Genomic DNA, 26,617 nt, shown 5'->3' on the forward strand with positions numbered 1-26,617 from the left:
AGAGGCAGGGCAGCGGAGGCCGTGACCTCCTTGCCCAAGCTGCCCTGTGGTTATCTGGGTGGAAAATCCCGGGCTGACACACCAGAACTTCAAAGACTGCTCCTCTCCTCTTCTCCCTCCCTCTCTCTCTGTCTGGTTAAACCTCCACGAGGGAGCTCTCCGTGTTTACTCAGGACGGGGAACTTAATGTCTTCTACACACACACACCACACAGACGCCCACGTGCACACACATGCCCTTGCACACATGCTCTCCCCCCCCCGAAAGCAGCAGGGCTGTCCCCTGAGGTATGTGATTACATTCGGAGCACCCAGAACAGCACAGGAAAGCTGAGCTACCCGCCACCAGCACGCCGAGTCTAGGATTTCGCAGGCTGCCGCCGTTAGCCCCCGGCGGTGCGGGAGAGGCGCCTGTGGGCAGCGTGCGACCGCCGGAGCCTGACTCCCCTCTGCTGTTCCTCGTGCTTTTCTCATCTGTGAGCGCGGAGGGGGCTGGCTTCATGTTGATTTAAAATGTCCAACTTCTTACTGAGGGTTCTCCAGCTGGTCAGGCCAGTCCTCGGGCCCACAGTGAAGCTGGGCCACTTCGTTCCCAGGGGCCCAGCCCCCCACACCTGCAACCCGAGACCCCCCTGCTGCCTGGCTGACTTATCACCTGCGGTCATGTAACCGCGGTGTGGACTTAAGTCACCGCTTCCTCGGTGGGGAGGCCTCGGCTGACATCGTCACATTCTCTCCCCCCCCCTTGGGAAACTGAACACTTTATTCTCATTAAATGGGAAGTTAAATGGTTATTAAGCTACAGCCAGCAGGTCAGGGGGCATGGATGAGTTTTTTGGGGCAGAGACTGTGATTCGCATCTCCATGTGTTTGGCACCGATGGGAATTACTGTGTTTGGAAATTCTGCATGACTGAATTCCTGACTTGGGGTATTTTTTGCATCCCCGTTTTTGTTGTTGTTTTGCAAGGGGTTGGGATCTGTGTAGTTTTCCGGGGGAAAAGGTATTTGGGCTGTCGGGTCAAGGTCAGGCTATCCTGGGAGAAACCGCAGAGCATTCTGCCCTCCCCAGCAGACCCTGGGGGTCCTCACCAACCCAGCCCTCAGCCCGGGCTTCTGCCTTCTGCCCACAGCTCTGAAGGGATCCTGGCAGAGTGGATTCTTCGACCAGGGCAGTTTCAGGGAAATCCTGGCGCCCTGGGCCCAGACCGTGGTGACCGGACGAGCCAGGTAACCCTGAGGACCGGGCAGGCTGCACACACCTGGCCTCACCAGGCACTGGGACTCCCAGGCACTGGGACAGGTGGCCCCAGGGATGGTTTTCTGGATGATGAACTTCCTGATAAAGTCTAGATCTGTCTGTGGCCTTAGGAGGCATCTCAGCCAACTTTTTGTTAGGGGCTAGGATTCTTGCCCTTGGTGTCCATCCCGGGGACAGGGCTCTTCAGCCACCGGGGCCACAGAGCCCTTTGGGACTCAGAAGGTGGCCCTGAGAGCTCTCGCTAGAAAACTACACAGACCCTCAAAATTGAATTTCATCTCTGGAGGGCCCTGAGGTCAAGCCCCTGCTTTGTCACGTCCCCATCTGTAAAGCAGTGTGATAATTCTACCCCCAGAAGACTGTTATGTGATTAGAACTAATAACATGTTAAGCACTTAAAAAACGTCACAAATGCTCCACTATTAGTCATGATTGTTGTTATTATTACTTACCTCTGGCAATAAATAGTAAAATACGATGCCCGGTATGGGCACTAGTCACTTTTCCGTAAGGGTTTCATTTTAAAAACATTTCTGAAAACCTGAGATGAAATATTTTTCCTGGTGGAAGCCCTTCCTTTTTTGAAGACTGTTCTCCCCTCACCTGCCCCTCGGGGTTGTCAGGTGACAGAAGAGAGTAATCCAGTGACACACTCAGCACGGGGCGGCGGTCTCCAGTGGTGACAGTCACTGCTGTCACAGTGTCCCCTGGCTGAAGCTCCTTCGGCTCAGCGTCACTCGGTCCTTTCCAGATGTGACCTGCGTTGTCCAGTGTGGTAGCTGCTGGCCATGTGTCACAATGCAAATTTAAATGAGTTAAAATGCAAGAGGGTGGCACATCAGCTCCTCGGCTGTACTCGCCACATTCCCAGCCCTCGGTAGCCACACGTGGCTCGTGGCGACTGTATTAGAAGCACAGACAGAGAACGTGGCCGTCGTCATGGAAAGTTCTAGCAGACAGAGTTGCTTCAGACCCTGCACTGGCCTGGCCCTGCTTTCCCCTGATGGCTGTGTCCCAATGAGGCCCCCACAGGGCCTTTCCGGCCTGCCAGCTGGGAGGCTCGTACGTCTTTGGGCCGATGCTTTGCCTTCGAATAAAATAACCTGCCAGTGACAACACCGGGTGCTGTCCGCTGTCCCCCACCCCGGCCATTGCTACCCACTCCCAGAACACCCAGGGGAATCAGCTGGGGCCGGGTGGGTCCCGCCGCCCGGCTCACCTGCGCTCCGCCTCGCAGGCTGGGGGGCATCCCTGTCGGCGTGATCGCCGTGGAGACGCGGACGGTGGAGGTGGTGGTGCCCGCGGACCCCGCCAACCTGGACTCGGAGGCCAAGGTGAGGGGGCTGGGCAGCGGGGCTGCTGTGACAGGAGCGGGTCCTGGTGGTCGGGTACCTGCCTCTCCAGCTCGGAGACTGGGAGGGGACACGGCCTGGGGACTCAGCCACTCCCCAGCACTCTCTCTGGTTGCAGAATGTCCCACACCATCTTCCTTCATCCTCAGAGGAGGACAGTGGTCCCTGGGACTCCCTCCTGCCTTGTGCCCCACCCCTGTTGATGTTTCTAGTTTCTAGGTTGGGCCTCTGGAAGGAGTTCAAAAGCCAGAGGGCGGGTCCTCGGATCCAGCCCTGCACCTTGACTAGCTTGGGGCGCCTCGGAGTCTGTAAATGGGCAGCAGGAGACTTTCTGGGCTGCAGCGTGAGGGTCCAGGGGGCCTTGCAGGCCAGCTTTGGGCCCCCCCTGGGAGCCCAGCTCTGGCGGCGCCAGCACTGGCCAGGCTGCCCGCTCATCCCGTGTCCTGAGGTGTCCTCGCAGGGGGGTCCCATCCAGCTCCCTGTGTTCCAGATAATCCAGCAGGCGGGCCAGGTGTGGTTCCCGGACTCGGCCTACAAGACAGCCCAGGTCATCAAGGATTTCAGCCAGGAGAAGCTGCCCCTGATGATCTTTGCCAACTGGAGGGGCTTCTCCGGTGGCATGAAAGGTAAGGCAGCCTCCCCCGCGGGTGCCCTGAATCCGCAGGTTCATCACCCGGGACAGCACCCTCGGGGTGGCGATGCCATTTTTTTTCTGTGTATGGTCCCAGTGTCCTCTTAGCTGAGCCCCCACACAACCCGGAGGGTGGGAGCAGTTCAGGAAACAGCCCGTTTCACAGATGAGAAACTGAGGGTTCCTGGTGTGACTTGCTGGAGGTCACGCCATGAGTGGCAGGGCCGAGAGGGGCAGTTCCAGAAGCTCCCCACCTGGTAAGATGAGGAGGAGGGGTGTCTTCCTGCCATCCTCAGAGGGCTGCTGTGAGCCTCAGTGACCTGAAGGTTGTAGGAGAGCTTTCTAAGCCCCCAAGATACAGTGGCTGTCAGTGGGTATTGAGAAAAGAGCTGGCCTGGGAGGCAGGAGCCAAGGTAAGGATTCAATGAGCCGATCTCTGGGACGTGGTATTATCTCGCAGGGTAGTTAGGGTTGATTTTATTATTGCATTATTGGTACTAGGTAGGGTGCTCGGCACTTGGAGGGACATGCCTTGGTGTCCCTTGGAAAATAAGGGCCATGCTGCCTATGAGCAGGAGGAAAGGGACTGTGATTCTGTGGGACAGGGCGATAGCAGAGTCAGAGCCGGAAGGAATCTTAGAGATCAGCTGCTCTCTACACTTCCCTTTACAGATGGAGATGTTGAAGCCCAGGCAGGGAGAGTGACTTTTCCAAGGTCACACGGACACTTTGCTCCCTAATATAAAACAGATGGTAGAGCCATCTGCCTGGGCCGGCTTCTGACTCTCAGCCCGGTGCTCTTTTCATGGCACCATGCAGCCTCCCAGCTGAACGCGCTCCCCCAGAACCCCCAGGACAACGAAGGCTTTGCTTGTGGACGAGTGCTAGGTCCTGAGGTCACCTCACCGGCAATTGCCTTGCTTTTCAGACATGTATGACCAGGTGCTGAAGTTTGGGGCCTACATCGTGGACGGCCTCAGGCAGTACAAACAGCCCATCATCATCTACATCCCGCCCTACGCGGAGCTCCGGGGAGGCTCCTGGGTGGTCCTGGACTCCACCATCAACCCCCTGTGCATAGAAATGTATGCAGACAAAGAAAGCAGGTGGGTGTGTCACCCTCGGCCTGGCTTAGCCTTTCCTGTCCTCACTGCCTGTCCTGAGGCCCCATCACCATTGAGCCGCTGGCTGGGGGTCTTGGGGGCGTTCTGTGTTTCTGAGGATGGAGAGCTTCCAATTTTACCTGAAACGCGCATCCAGTATCCAATCGGATTTCTCAGTAGAGCAAGTGGCTGAAGCACAGAGGTGGTGGAGGAATTGTCTGTTCGTTCATAACTTATACTCATCTGCTTCCCAAGGAAGTTTGCAATCAAGTAAGGAAAGACCAAAAGCACCTGAGCTTCCTGGCAGCCAGGTTGAAAAGGGAAATATGGCCAGCCATCTAGTTCTCACTGCACTCTGAGTCTCTTCCAAAGCTATGAGTTCCTGTAGGGGCTGTATTTTATCCAATTTTATAATTCAGGGCCTAGCACAGTAACTCCTAGTGGGTGGCCCTAAGAGAGCAGAAATTAGGAAGGTCACAGAGGACCGGCTGAGGAGCAGGAGGGTCATGCTGTCCTGGAGAAAGTCATACACTCTTAGAGCTAAAAGGACCTTCTAGAGTTCAGGAAATTTTATTTTAAAAAGTTGGCTTAGTTCCTCATTTTATAGATATAGAAGCAGATGACCAGAGAGGGCAAGTGAGTTGCCCAAGGTCACATAGTGTCAGTGAAAGAGCTGAGAACTGACACCGAGACTTCCTGGTCCTCTTGCCTCAACCCCATGTCTCCTGGCTGGCTGTCACTTGCTGGGGTCCCCTTCACACTCCTCAACCCTACCTCTTTTTTTTTTTTTTTCTTCAGGGGGGGTGTTCTGGAGCCGGAGGGAACAGTGGAGATTAAGTTCCGAAAGAAAGATCTGATAAAGGCCATGAAGAGGATTGACCCAGTTTACAAGAAGCTCGTGGAACAGTTAGGTGAGAAGTCCAACATGTGTCACCCCTCAGAGGTCAAGAGAGGCCCTGCCCACTTCACGATTGGAGGTTTCTAGCATGTTAAAAATAAAGGGAAAACCTACCAGAACACAGCCGCAAACTTGTGAGATATTTTAAATGTTCACATATAGCCCATCTCACAATTGTGGGTGTATTTCTGACCCTACACGAGCAGCTTGATTTGGGGGTGCTATCAGAGTGAAAGCTCAGGCCTGTCCTGCAAACCCTGGTTTGTGCCCTGGCCCGCAGGAGTGTCTGATCTCTCTGACAAGGATCGCAAGGACCTGGAGAGCCAGCTGAAGGCCCGGGAGGACCTGCTGCTGCCCATCTACCACCAGGTGGCGGTGCAGTTCGCCGACCTCCACGACACGCCTGGCAGGATGGTGGAGAAAGGCGTCGTCTCCGTAAGAGCCTGCAGCCCGGCTGGTGTGAATGGCCCGGCCTAAGGTCACATGGCTTCCAACACATGGAAAGGGATTTGCACTCACATCCTGCATGTTAGAATCACCTTGGGAGCTTCAAAACACCCCAGTGCCCGGGTGGCTCTCCATTCCAATTAAATCAGAATTTCTGAAGTGGGAGTCAGACATCAGTATTTTTTTCCAAATCCCCAAGAGATTTCAGTAGGCAGCAAGGTTTGGGAACCACCAGTCTGACCTCTGTGTGTCTCTAACTGCTGAGCCAGATTTGCAGAGTTGTTTCACCCACCACTGATCGTCACAAACCCCCACCCTATTTCCCCGCCCCCAAAAGGGCATCCCGCAGTCACCTGCTACCCCCGTGTCCCGAGCTAAGCCCTCCATGCCTCTGATAAGCCAGTCTAGAGTCCTGGCTCTGCCACTGCTCCAGTGGGTGCCTTCACCTCCCTAGGCCTCAGCTTCCTGTCCTGTAAAATGGGAATGATCACCGAGCCCGCTCCCACCGCAGGGCTCAGCCCCGGGGCAGGGTCCTGTGTGTCCTCCCGCCCTCTCCGGGGTCTCAGGCCTGGGGCTTGTCCGCAGGACATCCTGGAGTGGAAGACCTCGCGCACCTTCCTGTATTGGCGCCTGCGCCGCCTCCTCCTGGAGGACCAGGTCAAGCAGGAGATCCTGCAGGTCAGCAGGGAGCTGAGCCACGTGCACATCCAGTCCATGCTGCGCCGCTGGTTCGTGGAAACGGAGGGGGCCGTCAAGGTGGGCCTGGGCCGGAGACGGGGCAGGGGGGCCGTGCGCGCCCTGGTGCACCGAGGGTGGGCCTGCGCAGCCGGGGGTCCGTCCCTGAGGCAGCCTCTGCCCCCTCCCCAGGCCTACCTGTGGGACAACAACCAGATGGTGGTGCAGTGGCTGGAGCAGCACTGGCAGGTGGGGGATGGCCTGCGCTCCACCATCGGCGAGAACATCAAGTACCTGAAGCGAGACTCTGTCCTCAAGACCATCCGCAGGTGAGTGGCCTCCAGCCGCCTGTCCTCAGAGTGGCCACTGGAATCAGTCACACTGCAGGGTCCCTGGGCCTCGGGCTCAGCTTTGGGCACTGAGGTCCCCAGAACAGCCCTGGGCCCAGCTCCCACAGCAGAGGCCGCAACTCCGCCAGAGCCCTCGGGAAGCTGTGTGGAGGGTGTGCGGTGATTTCAATTCATGATCACTGTTGGAACAGAGTTTCTTGTCCCGGGCCACAGCTAGAGAACTCATATTCTGAACTAATCGGCCTTAGGCTGCTGCTCCCATTTGGTACCAGCCTTTCTGGACCATTTCCTACCCCGTTCCCATGGGGTCCCCTGGGAGGAAGGTAATAGATCATGTGGTACCCCATTTAGGGCATGAAGCTGAAGTTCAGGTCTCAGGTCACACAACTAGTGACCAGTAGGGTCCACTGTCATTCCTCAAGGCAATCTGATCCCAGGCCACGTTCTCTCCTGCCCCCCATGGGACCATCACCCCCAAGGTGACCACAGCAGGAAGAGGTTCGGGATCTCCGGGTTGTTGCCCACCCAGGAAGGTGACATGGCCCCGCACAGGGATTCTTAGGGCCACCCTGGGGCCCATGGAACTAACGGCGGCAGTGACCCCAACCTTCTGTCCTGTTCCCTGCAGCCTGGTCAAGGAAAACCCCGAGGTGGCCGTGGACTGCATGGTGTACATGAGCCAGCACCTCAGCGCGGCCGAGCGGGCCCAGGTCACGCACCTGCTGTCCACCGTGGACAGCCCCGCCTCCACCTGAGCCCCGTCCACGCGGCACCCACAGCACTGGGCAAGAGAGAGCACACTGACCCACCGGCCACAGGCCCTCACCAGGACCTTGCGAGTTTGCTGTTTTTTAAAAAAAGTTCCTGGGCATTTCTGCAGGGCTGCTGGCTCCCAACTCACTCCTGTCCCAATAAACCGCTCAGGAGCGCCCCCTTCCAGGCAGAGCGAGCCTCCTCTCCATTGTCGGGAAATTTTTGTTTTGTCTCTGAAGGCATTTTTGCTGCATCAGTGAATCCAATTGAATCCAAGCGCCTGAGTTTCCTTTTCCTAGCAGTGCCTGGCGTGCAGCATCCAGGTGTCCTTTTAGGCTCATTTTATATCAGATGATGGAATCTTATTTTTTTTTACTCTGAGACCAGCTCTTGCTGTAAACATCTACATATTTCAGCAGAATAAAGAGGCCAAGGAAAGAAAGAAAGAGGCAAGACAAAGAAGAGAAACCTATTTTTTTAATGATGCCATTTGGAGACTGTTGAGACACCCAGGAAAGGGTACAAGTGATTTTTATTAAGAGAATAAAATGGAATCTTGTTCCCCGGATGTCCCTTAGTGAGTCACTAGGGATGTCCCGTTGGCAGGTCATGCTCAGCGCTCCTCAGCTGAGATTGCGTTTTTTTGAGAAAGGGGTGCAAAATGAGCGGAATTGCCGGACTGTGAGGTCCGGGGCACTCGGGATCTCTTCTGTGTGGCCCACAGCCCTTGGCCTGCCCCCCCACCCCCCGCCGCAGGATTGGCCACCCTTTCCCTGTACCTCCCGCCCTGTTGGAACTACAGAGGCAAAGGAAAGCCCTCCTCGAACTCACAGCCCAGCCTGCTCACAAGCGTCGCCCCTTTGGAGGGCCCCTTCAAGTCACCATCACCCCCTCATCTGGTGCCCTAATGTCTATGGCGGGATCCAGCCCTGAGGGGCAGAGCTGTCGGTTTCCAAAGACTGGACCACAAGGACCACTCCGGTTTGCTCAGGGAGGCCTTGGCGACACGCCCGCCAGCATCTCACCAGCACCCAGCTCTGAAGGCTGCACAGCGTCAGGGCCCCACCCATCGGGCCCCGGGTGCCGGCCGTGAGGGGAGTTGGCCGCCCCCCACTCAGTGATGGGCAGGTGGTGTGAGGACACCCAGCGTTACGCCTGGCCAATTGGGAGGACAGTGGTTGCCCAGGAAGCCCCCACAAGCCAGATGTTTGAGGCTGTCTGAGTTTAACGAAAAAAACAGTCTGGTCATCAGCTAATGACATCCCTGGCGAGGGGGTAGTGAGGGGTGGGGGACAGGAATCATTCATCGACCCATCCCGAGGTAGGGAGGGGGCGTCCATGCTGCTTTGGGAACTGAATGTTTCTGTGTGGGGGACGCCCCTTGGTTCTGGGGGGAAAGACCAGTGATGACTACCCAGCTGCTACCCAGGAACGGTGGGCGGAGGAACCTACCATGAGATGTGTGGAATAAATTATTTTTTAAAGGAAGCACTTTGGCCTCGACTTAATATCTGGATCAGAAAAGGCAGGCCGCCTCCCCGAGCCATCCCCCCGGAGCTCGCCATCCTCCCGCAACAGCTGAGATTGCAGCTGGCCCCCAGCGCGGGACGAGGCTGGGACTGACTTCCCATCCCGACGGCTGCGGGTGGAGTACTTAGTCTTTTCAGCGATCACACACCCCACACAAGCTGCTGGCGCTGAGTTCAGCCCCGTGGCAATCAGCTGAAAGCAGCTTTCCTGCCGAGGCCGCCTTCCCCCTCTGGGATTAGCAGGCGGCCCCCAGGGAAGGGAACAGGATCAGGCCACCGAGTGGGGACAGAGGCCCTGGCGAGCAGCTCAGGTCCAAACCGAAAGAAAGCTCAGGGTGCTGGCCACTGAGCGTCCATCCCGTGCCACCCTCATGGGCCTCTGAGGTGCACGCCACCCTGTGCCCTCATTTTTATAGACAGAACCTCCGCCCAGAGAGGAACAGACTTGTCCAAGGTCGCACAGCTGGTAGGAGGTGGGGCCAGGCACCCAGGCTGACCCAGACCCGGTCCTGCTGTGCTTGTTCCTTTCCATAAACCTGGACCTTCTCGAGGGCTATGTTCCGAAACGCGAGAACGCCCCCTAGACCGGGCTCCGCTCCGCCCTCCCTCGCTGGCTGACCGGCCAGTGTCCTCACCAGATCCTCAGTCCCTCACGACTCTTGCCAGTCCTCACGCCAGCGGCGGGCAGCTGCCCTCTCTCATGTCACGAAAGTCTCTTCCTCCCCGGACCCACGGATTCTGGAGTCCCCTAAACCACTCGGATGAACCCCATGTCCTTGTCCACATCATGAATGTGAGGTGCTCCCAAACTTGGCACCCCCCCCCCCCGAGTCCTCCTAACCTCTGGCTTTGCCCGTCCTTCCTACGTAACTCTCTTGCTCAGCTCCAGAAGTCAGTTGGCCTTTTATTCCAGATACTTCATCATGAGAAATTCCCAGACACCACCCGGTTGAATTTATTTACAGCGAACACCCAGCTGCCTGCCGCTGGGTGCCACACCGACGGGTTCCCGTGCCTGTTTGCTCCACCGCCTACCTGTCCATCTACCCGCCCCTCTCTGTCAACCCACCTTCTTAGTCTGACACATCTCGGGGCAAATCGCAGACGTGGGTACCCTTGTCCAGGGTCTGCATTTCAAAACCAGCTTTTTTCCCTTCTCTGAATCGCTCCCCGAGCTCGTCTGCACCCAAGAGGACACACGGCGAGGACAACAGCTGTGCCGAGACGCAGTGGCCAGCTGTGGGGCCGGTGACGGGCCCTCCCGCCTCTCCGCGCACGTGGCCCCCGCCAAGTATTTTCACCAGCTCTTTATTGAGCACGAACTGTGTGCCAAGCACTGGGTGAGGGGGGCACGGCCGGGAGCCAGACAGCCCCCTCCTGCCCTCGGGAGCGGACATCCAGTGGCCCCAACAGGTAGAAATTGTGAGTGGTTAACGACAGGGGCACCTTGAGGTCGTTCACGCCCAGGGGAAGAGCATCGTGGGCACAGCAAGCATGTCCAGAGGTGGCGACCCCTGGCTCCAATACCTCGGGCCCTACTTAGTGACCGTATCCTTCCCCCCGTCCCTAAACCTCCGTTGAGCCAACACCACGCCAGGCAGCCGCGGAAGGAGACGGCAGAGCCGCAGACCCGCGGTCAGACCCCAGCAGGCTGACCTCAGAGGTGCTGCTGCTCCTTAACCCGCGAGCAGCCCGCGTCCGCCGGGCCCTCTGGGGTGGGGTAGCCTGGGGAAGGGGACAGTCGTCGGAGGCCCAGCTCTGTGCCTCACTAATCACAGGTAAGCGCCTCGGCCGCGCTGGGCCTCAGTTTCCTCCCCTGTGATTAGGGCCATGTGTTTGTTTCCTGCGGCTGCCAACAATTACGGCGAACGTTAGCGGCTTAAAAACAACACATTTATTTTTCTACAGTTCTGGAGGTCGGAAGTCTAAAATGGGGCTCCCTGGGCTCAAACCAGCGTGCTGGCGGGCGGCGGTCCTCGCGGGGGCTCTAAGAGGGGGCTCGGGGGGTGGTTTTGTCTTCCCAGCTTCTGGAGGCCCCATTCCCTCTTCAGAGCCGACACTGGCCCTCCTGCCTCCCCTTTTTTACCAAGGAGGATCCTGCGGTTACATTGGGCTCTAGGGCTGGGGAACCCCCCCCAGGAACCCCGACACATCCAGCTGGTCAAGAGGGGACAGCGGCAGAAGCCACGACTGATTCTCAGTCTCAGTTTAGCTGGAAGATCCCTAATTACTTTCTCCTGGCTCCCCTCCAACCCAGCCGCCCGCAGAACCTGCCGCTTGGAAAGTCAGTAATTGGCACCAAGAGAAAAAAGCCATTAATATGGTGACAGGGCAATGAAATAGACAAGTGCCAATAAACACTCAGCACGGCAGCTTCGTCCCGACTCGCTTCCCGTGGCTCCGTTGGCTTTCTTTCCATAGGGGCGTCTTGAACTCCAGTACAGAAAGCCCCCCACCATTCCTCCAACCCGATTTGCCCTTAGAAAGCCCTTGGAACCCCAAACTAGGGCACCTTCCCTCTTAGGTCCACATGGGGAGAGGTTTGAATCATGGCTGAACCGTTAAAAAACGATCTGGGCTCTACTTATTTAAAAACAGGATGGTTCACAGTACCGAAAGTGCTCGTTTGTTCTGAAAAGCAGCCCAGGGCTGCAAGGGGATTAGGAGCCGGCTGGAAACGTGGTTCGAGGGTAATTTAGGCGTTAGGATTGCCGGGGTGCCCAAAGGGACCTGGGGGGGTCTCATCCAGGGGCTGTGGGCCAGGTTCCAAGAGGTGGTTTGATTGGGCGCCAATAAATATAAATAAATGTGCACAGGGTCGCAGTGCCCGGCAGGCCCGGGAACCTGCCCTGTGAACTTCTAGGAGTGGGGCGGGCGCCCGCTTCAGAGCTCAGCCGCTTCCAGCCCAGGAGAAGTTAGGCTGCCAGCTCGACCCTGGGCCTCAGGGCCTGTCCACTGCAGGCTGCGGCGGATGTTCCATCCAAGGAAAATAACTTAAAGGGCCTTCCTTCCCACCAGGGTGTTTCCATGGTGCACCAAGGCGTCCCAAAGGGGGCTGCGGGCCGCGGATGGAGCCCAGCGGGAAGCAGGCTGGAGGCCTCGCATCTCAGGCCTCGAAGGAGCGTCAGGGAGTGGGGAGGTCAGGATGCTTGTCCACTGCCCTCTGTCCTCACCTGGGAGGCCCCACGGGCTTCCCGTGGAGGTGTGGGCAGGCCAGGGGGTGCCAGCAGCCCCCCAGAGGTTCAGAGGCCCGTGGGAGGCGAGGCCTCCCTTCCAGGGGCGCCGGGCTCGCTCGGCTCTCCGCCCGGGCCCGGGTTCGAGGGCAGGGGAGGCCATGGGCTCAGAGCAGCGCTATGGGCTTGTTGCCCGGGGCACCCAGGTACTGAGAAGAGGCAGGGGCGGCTGACACGGCCACAGCGTCCGGGGTCGGGTACGCCGTGTACAGACCCGTCACCTGCAAGTCTGGGAAGGACTGATCACTGCTACTGGAGACGGGGGTCAGGCCCGAGGCCCCCAGCTCGCAGCCGAGGGGGGAGTCTCCGAAGGCCCCCAGCGTGTCCAGGCTGAAGCCCTCGTCCTTCATCTCCTCCCAGAGGTTCCCTTTCAAAGACAGAAGCGTCTAGGTGAGCCGGCTCCCTCAGGCAGACCCAAGTTCCAGTCCCCTTTGGGAAGAGGCCAGGGCCACGCCTGGGACTTAAAGTCACGTTGTAGGAAAAAAGCCTGGAGGAGCCAGAGTTCCAGCCCCAGCCCTCCCCTCCCCACTTGTCACTTCCGTCTCAGAGCCTCGGGCTCCCCGGAATAAAGTGGAGGCGATCTGAGAACCCACCCCCAAGGCTTAACGGGAGGAAAGCACTTAGCCCTGATGCTCAAAGCCAGGGGGCCAAAGGACGATTTCCCTCCTTCATCACAGGGTAACAGCCCAGGACTCCAGGGGGACAGGCAGGGAGGCTCAGACATACCCATTGCACAGCTGTAACTAACTGACTAACCTGCCAACTCGTCCGTTTTCCTCGCTAGACATGCCTTGAGGGCAGAGGCTACTGGGTGGCACATAGTAGGTGCACCAGTGTTAGCGAATAGATGAGTCGTGAGCCCTCACTGAAACCTGATCTTCCCTTGTTCGTTCATTCGTTCCCCTGCAGCGAGGACGACCGTGTGCCGGGCAGTGGGCCCGCGTGACCCGGCATGAGGTTGGCACATGCAGGTTGAAGCAGTTACTGATTGAATGTTCGGGGTCAGACGGACCTGGGTTGGGGTCCTGGCTCAGCTACTCACTAGCCAGGTGACCTTGGGCCTGCTCTCTGCCTCAGTTTCCTCACTGGTAGAGTGGGGATATGACGTGCCAGTGGCCCCACGGGATGGTTGTGGGGTGAGATGGGATGCTGACTGTGAAGTGCGTCAGCAAGAGGCCTGGTACACAGTAAGCGCTCATTAAGTGCTTGATGCAATTCGCTATCACTGTCATGTGGTCGGGAGTGTTTGTTGAAGGAATCAGCTGGGGGTAAATGCAGACGGCCCTCTTCTTTCTCCCCTCCCCCCAGCTGCTCCCCTCCCCCTTCTGTTCCCATCACCCCTTCCTCCAGCCTCACCCTGCAGAGCGAAGTCCATGATGCTGGGGTCCAGGGCATCCACCTCGGGGTTCACGTCGGTGCTGATGTTGATGAAGTCCACAGGGGCCCTTCCCAGGGCGGGGCGGGGGAGGGGGCTGGGGCTCAGGTCGGGCAGGGCGTGCAGGGGTGGGGTCTGGGCCGGGGCAGGAGAGTCTGGGGCAAGATGTGCCTGGGGCTGGACCTGGTGGTGCAGGGGGACCGACTGCAGGGACAGGGTCATCAGCGGCTGGGGCGGGAGCTGGGAGATGGCCAGGCAGCCGTGGGCCATGGCCACCGTGGTGGCGTGGGTCAGCACGGGGGCCTCAGGCTCCCCCGGTTGGCCAGGACGTCGGCAGCTTTCCGGCCGGTCTGAGATCAGCTTGTCCAGCTCCTCTGCAGGCAAGTGGGAGAGGTCACTGAGAGGCCACTGGGCAGTCCCAGGGCTCCAGCCCAGGCCTGGGTATGTGTTTAGGTAAATAAGCGTGGATATATACATATGGGGGTGTACATATATACATATATACACACACACATATACATACACATAGAGAGAGAGAGAGCTGTGATTTCTTTAGCATAAATTGCCAGAAGTAGAATAACTGGATCAATAAATGGGTACAGTTTGTAGGGTTGGATCTACCACTTTGCCCTGGGAAAGTTGGACAACTTACATTCCTACCAGTTGCATACACAGGTGCCCATTTCTCCACAGCCTAGCCCACACTGGGGGTTATTATTTTTTAAATCTGTGCCAGGAAAGGGGAGAAAGCAGTTTCTCCTGCGGCCGTTCAGCATTTCTGTGTGAGAACTGGGGGCGGCTTAGTGGGCTTCAGCAGCTCGTCCTGTTTCCGCCCAGGCCCCTCAGCTGAGCAGCCGCTGGGGAGGGTGGGAAGGGGGCATATTGCACAGGAGGGGAGGAGGGAAGTTCCCAGGCCCCGGGTGTCCCCGCCGCGGTAGCTGGGCCCGGTGGTGACATGGGGGGGTCGGCTGGGGCCCAGGCCTCACCCGGGTGGGCCATGCTCCGGTGGATGGCCGCCAGGTCCTTCCTCTTCCACTTGTGCATCTCCTGCTCCATCCTGTCGATGCGGGCCAGGTTCAGGGCCCACAGGCAGCCCTTGCGCGAGGACCCGCTCATCCTGTTCTCCACCTTCTCAAAGCACTTGTTCAGGGACAGGTTGTGCCGCACCGAGTTCTTCCAGCCGTCGGGCGCCGTCTGCGGGGAGAAATGGACACGCAGGAGACCCCTCCAGAGGCCTCCCTGCAACCCTTCCTCTCCAGGGGGACCTCATACTCAGGCCAGGGCACAGGGGTGGCAGGGGATAAATGACAGTGCCCAACACTTCAACCTTGAGTTGGGAAGACGAGAGAGAGTGGTAGGGACTGTGGCGAACTGCAGGGCCTGTGCCCTGATTAAAGGGGCAGCTACAGTTCAGTTCTTGTTACTACACGAGAACAAGGCCCAGGGTGCTGGGCTTTCCCCTTTCTCTCCCACTCAGGAAGCAAGCAAGCGAGATGATGCTAACGCGTGGCTAACCGGCCACGTGCACTGAATGCCAGTGATTTTTAAATGCTCTTTATTGTTAGGTAATCAGATACTGTAACATACTTCATACCCTGCTCTATTCTCTCTCCCCCTCCCTTCTTACCCCCCCCCCACCCCTATGCTACATTATTTCTGCTAAGGACACTGTCCAGGTAGGGACCCCACGGCTTGGTACATTCTGACCTTCTGGTCCCTTTTTTTTGCTTTGAATCCAACAAGTATAACATCACTAATTCCCTGGGTCTGTGTTTTGTATCATTCTATTTACTGAGTCCATACTGAGTAACTGGGTTGCCCCCTCTATTCTTTGCTCCTGGGATACCTAGTGAGCTCCTCTTCAACCGTCAGAGCCCACCCCAAATACCCCCTTCTCTTTCTGGATTTTTTTTTTTTTTTTTGCCCATGTCCAAGCATCCTTACTACCGGACACAACTGGGGGCCTAAAAGGGTGGCTGGGCTCAGCCTAGGAACATTTCTGGGTCTGACTGTTAGGGAGAGGTCAGAGCAGCTCTGGCACCCCCACCCTGGGCGGCGGCTCCTCACCTTGAAGTAGGGGAAGTGCTCCTTCATGAAGCTGTAGATCTCGCTCACAGGCAGGCTGCCGGTCTTGCTGTTCTTCAGGGCCATGGCGATCAGGCAGCTGGAGGCAAAAGTGGGCAGGCCAGGCATGGAGGCGTCTCAGGCTGACAGGTTCCCTCTGCCAGGAAGCCTGCCCTGCTTGACCCCACTGGTACCAGCCCAGCACTCACACAGTGTTAACTACAGATACCTCTTCATGGCCCTACGTCTTCCTCATGCCCTGCCCTTTCCCTTGACCCTGAGTCAGCCATTGGTACGGATGTGAGAAACCCCATCTCTTCCTCTCTGTATCCCTTCCCCATAATTAATATCTGTGGGCCTTTAGACTTCAACTAGGCTGTTTACCCCCCTCCCCCAGATCTTGTGAGGCACATAATACTATTATTTTGATGACTTGAGACATCAGAGGAACTAAGGCTCAGAGAGGCCAAGCCACTTCCCCAAGGCCACACAGCTTGTGAGTGACCGAGTATAGCCATGGGCCCAATTCTGGAGTAGATTCTCAACCCTGGGGGTTGATGGTCCTTCCTGAGAGCATATCACACCTGGGGGCTCCCCAGTCCCCCAAACTTCCCCTTGGAAATCTGGGCCACCACATCTAGCTGTCTGAGGTGCCCTAAGGACATCCGTCACCCTGTTCCTCCTCGAGCCCCCCTCAATCCCGGCCCGCTGGACCTCACCTGTACGAGTAGATGGGCTTGGGGTAGTGTTTGGGGTGCAGCTCTTGAGATGAATGCACAGCCATGCGGGGCTGGGGGTAGGGAGGTCGTGCCCCAAACGGGGAGCCATACAGGCCCACAGGAGGGCACTTCCCACAGGCGGGCAGAGCACAGGAAGAGGAGAGAGAGAAGGTGAGACAGAGCATAAGTCACTCACAGTAACCCCACCCAGCCCAGTCTAGAAAAAAGAGATGAGATGTGGGGTTTACAGCCCCCAAAGACGCTCTTGTCTCCTCCCACAGCAGGGATTTCGGGAGAACTGAACAACCCCGTGACATGGACTCAGTGGAGAATGTTATCCCCATGTTCCAGGCGAGTAAACCGAGGTTCAGTGGAAGTCAGGGGTGTCTGCCTCTGAGTCCAGGGCCCCTCCGAGCCCCTGGTACCTGCTGGGTGCCTGGGGGGAGTGGGAACTGTTGGGAAGCCGTAGAGTAAATCTGCGGGGGGTCCTGCAGGCTGGAGGAGGGCTGGCCCCCCACGGGGAACTGGTTCATCTGCTGGGGTGGGGAGATGAGAAGACAGAGGGTCAGGGTGGCAGAAGAGACCCCAGACCTGCAGGACGCCCGCCTCAGTCCCCAACCCATGTGGCTGCACTTACGCTGGCTCTGTGGCTGGCCATGGGGCCCAGGCCCAGCACACCCGGGGGGGCCATGCCAGCCGGGCCGTGGAGCAGGGGCCCTGGGGTGGCTCCCACATGGAGGTCAGCTACCCCAGCCAAGGAACCTGCAGGAGGGAAACGGGGAGATGCCGCTGAGCTGGAAGATCTGTAGCCTTGGGCAGGGACAGCCCTGTCCCTGGGCAGCTCCAGAGTAGAGCCGTACCACCCCATCGGGGCCAGGCACATAGTAGGTGCTTGGCACACCGCTTCCCTGGGGTGTAGTTATGAAGACTGGGTTCCTCCCGGCTATATAACCTTGGCCCTTTTCTGAAAAAGTTTGCAGACCTCTGCTAAGAGGTTTTGGCCGAGACCAATTTGTCCAGTGAAAGAAATACTCCTAGGTGCTCAGTGGTCAACTGTGAATACTTTCACTGCACTGTGGTGATCGCTTTTGTTGACTGTTTCTGTTCAACGCTTTGTGTCTCTGGGCATTTCATCTACTTGCCGTAAGTGCGCCTAGCTGCCATTTATTGAGCACCTACTGTGTGTCAGGCTCTGTGCTCAGCACGTTCTGTGCACTCTCTTTTCATCTCTAGATCGGGGGTCAGTAAACTTCTCTAAGGGTCAGAGAGCAGATGTTTTAGACGCGGCCGGCCCTATGGTTTCTGTCTTCTTTGGTTTTTTTTTATAACCCTTGAAAAATGTGAAAACCATTCTCGACACAAAGGCTGTACAAGAGCAGGCCGCAGGCTGCCTTTGGCCCACGGGCCACGGTTCGCAGGCTGCTGGAGACGAAAGGGGCGGGTCTGACTGTTCTTCCATGAAACCTTAGCTCACGCGGAGCAAATGAATGAGTCACATCTCCCCTTGCCCCTGGGCCTACCTGGGTGTGGGTGTGGTGCACTGGGGCCGCCCAGGTCCAAGCGGCCACTTGCCATCTGCTGCAGCCGAGGCACGTCCACAGCCGTGAGCCACGACAGTGACTGCAGGTCCCCGGGAAGGTCCTCATCACTGGTGGTGGCCAGGAGCCTGCAGGGAGGGGCAGGAGCTCGGGAGGGGCGGGGAGCTCAGGCCAGCTCTGGGGGGCTCCCCTACCTCTGGAGTCTCCCCCTTAGCCCCTAAACCTCCCCAAGCCACCCCACCCTTTAATCTGCCCATCCCGGTCCCAGGATCCTCCCTTTGGCTGCCAGATCACACATCTTCAGATCATTCCTTCATTTGCTCGTTTAACACGTTACTTGGCCCCTACCCCAAGATAATAAACACCAGTGTTTGTTGAACACTTACTATGTGCCAAGCACCATATCAAGTCCTTCAAAGGTATTAACCCATTTAACATTCCCAGTTAATCCACAAGGCAGGTATTATCATCATTCCCACTTTACAGATGGGGAAACTGAGGCACTGGCATCCGTGCTCAAAAAGCATAGTCCCGTTCAATCCCCAGAGCAACCCTGACCCCAGGCAGCCCCTGGAGGCTCCATTTAGGACCTGTGCCCCCCAGCCCAGGGCAGATTACTGAGCGACACAGCACTTTCCGTGGAATGGAAAGGGCTGCCCATTGAGGGTGCCCACAGGTACCCCGATTTGCGAGAGCGCTGGGCCCCACACAGCATCTTGTCCAAGTGCTAATGCGGCTGCAAACAGGCTGGGAGCCCGCACCGCACCCCACCTTGCCTGCCACCCGGAGACCAGGGGCTGGCTGGCTGGTTGCCCCAGCGCCCAAGGTCCAAGCTCTAAGCTCCAAGTTTCAAAAGTAGGGGCCTCGGGGCCTCCCGGGGCTGGGGGGAGACACAGTAAGAAGACAGGCTGCCTCCGCTCTTCTCGGGCACGTGACTGTGACCGCAGGCCCGCAGGCTCGCAGGCCAGCAGGCCCGCAGGCGGGGACTGGCCCCTGCGCCCCTGGCGTCCGTGGGCCCCTGGATCTGTGCTCGCTCCCCTCTCCCTGTCCCTTTCGTGTCCCTCCTGCCCGTCTCTCCCGCTCTCTTTCCTATGTTTTAGAGCCACAATTAGCGTTGCCATGGCCACTGCTGCTCAGTTGTCGCAGGGCCTGGGCCCTCAGCCCACCAAGCTGGCATCAGGTGACCACCCGGCGGCCCCGGCCATTGGCTGCCGTGCAGGAAAACAGGGCCTGGAAATGATTTGAAAACTCCGCCGGCTCGTGTCAGCATGTCGGTGGCAGCAGTTGGCCCGGCTGCTGCCCCCCCCACGGCCCATTGTGTGACAAACGACTGTTGCCCCGTGGCACGTGGCCCCCATTGTCCTGGGGTCTCAGTGCAATGGTTTCTGCGCGACTCCCCCACCCCAGCTGCCGCCCTTCAGCCCACTTGTAACTCATCTGGCCAAGTGACAGCCGTGGCCCGGGCCTAGGTGATGCCATCTGTCCCCTCGGGCCCGTGGAGGCCATGAAGTGACGCCCGCTGTCAGGAGGGCCTGGCTGGCTCCCACCCAACCCTCCTCACCCCGCGGCCAGTCAACCTCCCGGCACTGGTAGTGCGAGCCCCGCTCCTGCTCAGGAACCTGCTGTGGCTCCCACTGCCCTCACCACTCTGCCTGGCACTGGGGCCACATGGAGGAGTGGGGGTTAGCCCCTGCTGGGGGGGCATCAGAGCCCCAGATGGCGGTGGGGTGGCTTGTAAATAAACCCGGTTCCTGGGCACCTCTGTGGAACAAATCTCTGGTGACAGCTAAATCTCACAGGCGGCACCCGTGGTGCTTAAGAGCTTGGGCTCTGGGTTCTGATCCTGGTCTCCACTTACCTGTGTGCCCTTGGGCCACTGACTTAACCTCTCTGAGCCTCAGTTTTTCATCTGTGAAATGGGGATAAAAATAGTTCCTATCTATAGGGTGTTGCGAGGGTTAAATGTTATTGCGTGTAAAGCACTTGGAACAGTATCTGACTCAGTCGTCATTAGTATTAATATCAGTATTAATGTTAATGATAATCTTAGGTCCGCGTCCCCCCTCGTTGCTCTTTGGTGGCATGTCAGTGTCGTGGTTATGAGCGTGGGCTCTGGGGTTGGCCAGGCCTGGGTCTGGATCCCACGCAGCCACTTAGTAGCTGGGAGCCTCGTCTGCCGTGATCTGCCTCTGTGAGCCTCAGTTTGTTCACAGTTTGAACTGGAGGTGCTAAGGCCTGTACCCATCTCACAGGGCGTTTGTTTTGAGGACTGAACGAGACGATGCGGGTGGGTGCCCAGCTCATCAGTGCGTGTTGCACAGCAGAGTTTACATGATTGCAAACCGCCTCTGAAGAGGAGGGAGTTAGCATAACGTGGCCTCCATGGGGACGGCCACTAGCAGAGGGTCCAACACTCAGAAAGCATCTGCTTCATCCCACAAATATTTGCCAAACTTCTCCTTGCCAGGCCCTGTTCTGGGAAGTAGACAAAACCCATCCACCCTGGAGCCTCTTCACTCAGCCACTCTGCCAGTTTGGCTGAACTACCCCAAGCTGGGGGCAGGAAAGGCCAACCATCGTCACACCGTTTTAGGAAGAGCCTGCTGGGTGCCTCCATGGCGACAGAGCCGTGGTCAGGAAGCCCTATGGCGGCCCTGGGCAAAGTGAGACACCACTGGGGTCCACGGCTGCCGTCCTACACTGACCGGGGGACCAACCTGACAACATTAATTAACACTGTCCTGTATCAGTCATGTTGCTAGAGGGATGGGAGATGAGCCAGGGGAGCAGGGCCCTAGAGGGGTGAGCCCAGGGAAACCTGGATTCCAGTCCTGGCTCCACTCCCAATGGGGCGTCCTAGGGCGGGTGACTGATGCCTTTGAGCCTCAGTTTCCTCCTGTGCAGACTAGAGGTGATAACGGGACCTGCCTCTTGGTTCAGAGTAGGTAAACCATGGAAAGGGTGCAGTACAGTGCTTGGCTCAAGTGCTAGAGAAGTGTTTGGGGAACACCCAGCAGACAGAGTGGCCTTTCGAAAGGGACATCAGAACCTGCCACTGTCCTTAAAACCAGTCAGGGAGTGAGGGTCCAGCTTCTTGCCATGAGCTGGCCCTTGGCTATCTCCTTCCTTTCCCTTCCTTCCCAGGCCCTCTGCTCTAGCAAACCTGATTACCTTTTAGTTCCTCAAACATTCTAAGTTCTCTTTGCACATGCTGTTCCTTCTGCCTGAAATGCTGTTCCATGCACCCGTTCACGGCTGCCTCTTTCTCATTCATCTGGTCTCAGCCTAAATGTCCCCTCCTCTGAGAGGCCCTTCCTGGCCACCCCCCAACCCTAGTGGTCCTTCATTTGCAGTGAGGTGTTCACTTATACACGCTCCAGTCTCACTCTAGGAGGGCAAGGATGGGAGTCCCACTATTTTGTCCAGGACCCAAAACAAGGCCTGGTAGCCTGTGGGCATTTATTATCTACCTGCTGGAGTAGGAGAGGAAAGAAAGATCCTCCATCCCAGCTCCAACATATCTTGCATTCCCCAAACTCTATGCATTTTCTATTCAGCTTAGATGCCACTGCCTCCAGGAAGCCCTCCCAGACCAGTCCAGCATCTCCCAGTCTCTCATCCCCTGGAATGACTTGTGCCATTAGTGTCTACAGCTGCACACAGCACAAACTCCCAAGGTCACCCATTAATTTTACTCGGGCATCTCTTCTCATCTACAGCTGCCTTCTAGATGCTGAACTCCTGGGAAACAGGGATAACTTTGTCCTACACCCGAATACAGACTCAGAGTGTCCAGTCCAGGTTTTCACTGTTTCACGTGACAAATATTTGTCCACCCGAGGTGAACTGGACCCAAGGCCACTGCCCTGTTTGTAAAGTGAAATGCGACCCTGTACTTGCGAAGGAGCTTGGCAGGTGCCTGCGCAGGGCCACACGTATTCGTGGAGGGATTCGTTTCGATGCAGATCTTTGCCTACATAGCTGAAGTCTGGAACCCACATTGAACCCTTTATTTCCTATCTTGGGGTTCCTTCGAGTTGATATAGCAATTGAGCAGTGGAAGGGACGGCCGCTTAGGGTTCAAATCCCATCTCAGCCCCTTTGTAGCCGTGGGACCTTGGGCAAGTCACCTCATCTCTCTGCACCTCAGTTTCCTCATCTGTAAAATGGATTAATAATGATGATTCCCGTTGCAGAGGGCAGATAAGCTGTAAGACCGGGTCCAGCGTACAGGAGGTGCTCACACTATGACTCTCTCTTCCTTCTGCATTCTCTCCTCTCGCCTTGCACGGCCACTGGGAGGGGTTTGGCCAGAAAGTATTGTCACGGGGGGGGGGGGGGGGGGCACGTCAGATAACCACCCAGCAGTGCAGAGGCACGTCTGGCCCTCCCTGGGATGTTCCCTCCCCTCTGGCTACAGGAGGAAGGCCCACCTGCCTTCTCCAGATGTAAGAAACTGTTACATCCCCACAAACTGCTCTTGTTTCCAATCCAGCCTTCACATAAAGCACGTCTCAGGGGTGTTTCTTTTGCTAACATATCTTTTGTAACAGTTTCCAGGAAAAAGAAACTCAAAAGCAATTTAGTAAGCGCAGAAATTCCCAGCTCGGCCAAGAGGGAGCGGAATGTGACATGATTGTTATTAGGAGTTTGGAAAAGAGAATCTTCCCCGTCTAGCGTTTGGTTTAGGACATTCTGGGGGTGGGACCCCGGGACCCCGAAGGAGGCCTAGACCTCGGGAAGGCTGCCCCCCTTCCTTGCCCAGTGTAGACTGAGGAGCTGTCCTGGCACCGGGAGGGTGAAGGATTGTGAGGATGTGGGGGTGGTCCCCGCCCCTGACAGACGGAGCCCCACACCCACTGCAAGGAGGTTACAGGTGACGGGTGAGGCCACACTGATGGGGCTTAAACCATCGCCACACGCAGCTCAGTGGGAGGCTTGGAGGAAAGGCAGGTGGTGTCTGCCTGGCCCGGCCCATGCGCCAGGATTTTGTCATCACGAGCATATTGCCTCCCTGCATTTCCACGGACGGACGTGTGGTATCTCATATGATATTCGCCCACCCACCCAGTGAACATTTATTATCTACCGTGTGCCCCGCACTGTGGTTCACAGGTGAGAAAACCACCTTCCAGAGAGGAGAAGGGGTTGTGCCCAAGGTCACCTGATTTCCCAGAGGAGGGACAGAGGGTCTGGCACAAGGATCGTAAGGAGGAGAACCACTGAGCCGCATGACCCTGGGAGAAGGCGAGGGTCTGAGGAGCCAGCCGCCAGCCTTCTCTCGCCTCTCTGGGCCTCAGTTTCCCAGTCTGTGAGAGGAGGTTGTTGGCCTTGAGCTCGAGAATAAATTCCAGAAGTTGAGGCAGGTGGTTGGAAACTGCAGTTCGGGCCCTTCCAGGACAGGTCCTGGCTCCGGGCCACCGCGTCCTAGCCTGGGAGCTGGGCTAATACCAGCGCCCATCTCACGGCTGTTCCCATAAGGCTGAAGTGGGATGGTGCACTTGCTAAGAAGCTCAGCAGGTGCCTGGCACACAGTAGGTGTCTAATAACTCTATTTCTCAGCACTTGGAAGAGTGGACATCCCTCCCAGGCTTTGAGCCAGGGAGAGACCAGCTAATCCAGGCGGAACACAAGCCGTCTGCCGTTGCCGGGAGGTCGGGGCTGTCCCGGCCCCCGGCCCCTGGCCACCCTGCAGCCGGGGAAACTGCTGCCAATTGGCCGCGTCGGCCTGGCCGCTGACTCCGACAGCCCCCTGGGGACGGGGCAGCCGCCTCCAGCTGCGGCCCACTCCCCCCACCGCCCCCAACACAACCATTGAAAGTTAACGGCCAAACTGGGCCCCTGGGGATGGAGGGGCGGACGGCGGGCTGCCTGGGGGCTGGAGCCAGGCTGACCAGGGGCCCTTGCGGCCGTTCTCCGAGGCCTGAGGGGGAATGAGAAGCCCATACGCTTCTCCAGGGCTGTGATTCAGGGAGAAGAACCGGGATTGGTTGGAAGGGGTCGGGGAGTTGCTGCAGGAGCATAAAAACTTCCCTTCCTTGCTAAACACCTTTTCTAGTTGGAGGCGCAGGACCTTCCCAACAACCTGCGAATCGGGTTCTCTCATCGCTCCGTTGCACAGATGAAGAAACCGAGGAACAGAGAGGGACAGTGACCTGGGCTCTTCACCCATGGGGCGTGGGGGTGGCAGCCACGGCACCCTGTGGGTGCAACAGCCTCAGGTTCCAGTCCTCGCTCTACCCATAACCAGCTGCATCATCCTGGGAAGCCATTTAATCTGGTCGAGGCTCGGTTTCCTCATCTGCCGAATGGGCACAATAGTGCTATTCAGGTGGGGAGGCTGTGGCACAGGTCAGGCAGGTAATAAAGGGTTAAGAAACCACCAGTTATACTAATGATGATGTCATTCTGCCTTCCCGATATGCTGGAGGCAACAACCCTGAATCCATGAGAATAAAAAAGGCTGGGCACCCATCTCCCCAAGAGCATACAATTGGCAAGTAATAGAGTCAGAAGTTGTTATTTAAACAATTTATATAACAACTTCATGTAGTGGGTGCTATTTCTATCCCCATTTTACAGATGAGAAAACGGAGGCTCAGAGGGCTCCACAGGGCCAAGCTGGGATTCTAACAGGCTCCAGAGCCCAAGCCCCTAACCCCCAGGCTGCCCCCACTCCACCTGCCGTTATATAAACCCTTTCACCCTGGAGGGAAACCCAGAGGCCTTTGGTTGTATGATCTCCGGAAAAGCCATTTCATTTCTCTGAGCCTCGGTTTCCCCCCCTGTGTAACTGGACTCATCAGATCAGTCGCCCAGGCTGAGGTGAGTGATGGAGCGAAGGGGGCTGGCATACAGTAGGTGCTCACAAATTGCCCCGTGCCTGGCCCACATCTGGGTCCCGGCTTCACACACAGCAGGCTCTCAGCGAGTAAATTTGTTTGAATTTGTGCCACATCTCACATCTGGGTCTCAGAAGGCAGCCTCCAGACCCAGAGCCCTCCGGAGGCAGCCTCCCGCTGATTGAGGGCGGTGGTCTTCCCCACAAGGCACTGGAGGCGGATGGGGGGGGGTACAGCCTGCCCTTCTCCCAGCCCCTGTCCTGCTCCTACCCCGTAATCTGGGCTGTTCCCCCTCAACCCATGGACGTGACACTTGCCATGGGTGTGGGGCCGGGAACCAAGTCGGTCTCCCAGGGCTCAAGGGAGAGAGGCTGGGAGGGACATGACTCCAGGTCCTTCCTTTTCTCTTCTAGTCCCTCCCATGTGCTGTGTGACCTTGGACAAGCCCCTTCTCCCCTCTTGGCCTTAGTTTCCCCATCTGTAAAAGAAAGGGGCTGGACTAGTTGACCCACCTAAGAGACTTTCTAGGTCTGAGGTTTGAAGACAAAAAGGTGACACCCCCCCCCCGCCCCCCAACACACACACACTTGTATTTCCCTTCATCCTGTCTCAGGAAGAAATTTATTTAGGCCTCAGTCTCCATCTAACTTATTCTTCAAATACATGAGACCTAGAAGGGACCTTAAGACCATCTGATTGAAGAGCATCATTTAACTGATGAGGAAAGGAGGCCCAGAGAGGGCAAGGGACTTGCTCAAAGTCACACAGCCAGGCTTAGAACCCAGGAGTCCACCCAAGGAGGATGGAAGCCACCCCCCCTCCCCAAGTTGGGGGGGGGCATTTCCTGGAGCACTATTGGGGCCATTGGAGGGGAAGCAATCGCGGCTTTTGTCATCTTAACATTCACCAGGATGCCCAGTCTCTAACCCAGGAGAGGACTTCTCTTGGGAGGCATTTAGTGACCCCACAGCCCCAGGCCACAAGCCCCACACCCTGGGAGAGACCGACCTTGAAATCAAGGCTTCCTAGCTCTCCTAGAGTCTCAGAATGTAATGTAACAATCGTCTTCCCGGCGTAAACAGCACATATACGCTTGAAACAGTTACAAAATGTATCATCGGTCGTGGTTGAAGCCCTCACCTGTACTCCTGCCGAGAGCGGTGGTGATTCTGCCCTGAGTTTTGAACAATGCCTGACATTATGGATGAGATGTCCCTTTCTGTCATCTCTCTGTCATCTCCTTGGAGAAAAGACAAGCAGAAAACGAAGCTGCCGTGAGCAACGGTGGGGACAGGGCAGAAACCCACAGTGCGTCCCACGAGGATGGAGCTCAACCAACCCGCAGCTCCGTGGTGATCACTTTGAAAATAAAACGCAAAAAAAAAAAAAGAGAGAGAGAGCTTGATGTGTCCTGTAGGTTTCTCTGGGGGAGGCAAATCCCATTTGCAAAGTAATGGCCGCGTGGCTCCCGCCCTGGACATGCCTTCAGAAATGCCACCTGCCCTTGTCGGAAAACCAGTCCAACCCCTGCCCCACCGCGGCCACGCGCAAACACAGCCTTAAACAAAATAAAAAATAATACATCTTTTCTAAATTTCTCAAACTCAAAGCCTGCAACGTACACAGAAACCCACCAAAGGCTCTCAGATCCGCCCCAAAAGTCACTCGGGGATTCCCGGGAAGGGAAAATCAGGGAGCAGGAGGAGGCAGCCCCGCACCCCCGCGCCCGGGCTGCACCCTGGAAATGCAGCGCGGGGCAGGGCGGCGGGGCCGACCTTGCAAGGCGGTACCTGGAGCCGATCCTCGCGGGGCCGCCGCTGCCCGCGCTCCGGGGGCGGGCGGGGCTCTC

At 57.3% G+C, this 26,617-nt stretch overlaps 2 protein-coding genes across 5 annotated transcripts in view; one reads left to right on the forward strand and one right to left on the reverse strand.

The window, feature by feature from the left end:
* The window catches only part of ACACB (acetyl-CoA carboxylase beta), an 80,376-nt gene extending 71,421 nt beyond the window's left edge, over positions 1–8,955 (forward strand). For all 3 annotated transcript variants that reach the window (XM_081122890.1, XM_081122891.1, XM_081122892.1), the window contains 9 exons: positions 1,132–1,228; positions 2,497–2,593; positions 3,102–3,237; positions 4,171–4,348; positions 5,144–5,256; positions 5,524–5,678; positions 6,276–6,446; positions 6,558–6,694; positions 7,344–8,955. In XM_081122890.1, the coding sequence (XP_080979016.1) occupies positions 1,132–1,228; positions 2,497–2,593; positions 3,102–3,237; positions 4,171–4,348; positions 5,144–5,256; positions 5,524–5,678; positions 6,276–6,446; positions 6,558–6,694; positions 7,344–7,470 (1,211 nt within the window). In that variant the 3' untranslated portion in view covers positions 7,471–8,955. The remainder of the gene's footprint in view (positions 1–1,131; positions 1,229–2,496; positions 2,594–3,101; positions 3,238–4,170; positions 4,349–5,143; positions 5,257–5,523; positions 5,679–6,275; positions 6,447–6,557; positions 6,695–7,343) is intronic.
* A 3,162-nt stretch (positions 8,956–12,117) lies between these two features.
* Positions 12,118–25,994, reverse strand: FOXN4 (forkhead box N4; the record flags this gene model as incomplete). 2 transcript variants are annotated; one of them, XM_081122918.1, is made up of 9 exons in its annotated part: positions 12,118–12,597; positions 13,587–13,979; positions 14,592–14,799; positions 15,673–15,769; positions 16,389–16,516; positions 16,814–16,921; positions 17,026–17,150; positions 17,909–18,054; positions 25,909–25,994. In XM_081122918.1, 9 exons carry the CDS (start codon positions 25,992–25,994, stop codon positions 12,338–12,340), a joined length of 1,551 nt encoding a protein of 516 aa, XP_080979044.1. In that variant the 3' UTR covers positions 12,118–12,337. The 2 variants fall into 2 exon arrangements, with proteins under 2 accessions (XP_080979044.1, XP_080979043.1); XM_081122917.1 differs by having other exon boundaries at positions 16,814–16,924.
* Between the last annotated feature and the right edge of the window lie 623 nt (positions 25,995–26,617).

Source organism: Miniopterus schreibersii, assembly GCF_964146895.1.
Source record: "Miniopterus schreibersii genome assembly, chromosome: 20".
Taxonomy (NCBI): Eukaryota; Metazoa; Chordata; class Mammalia; order Chiroptera; family Miniopteridae; genus Miniopterus; species Miniopterus schreibersii.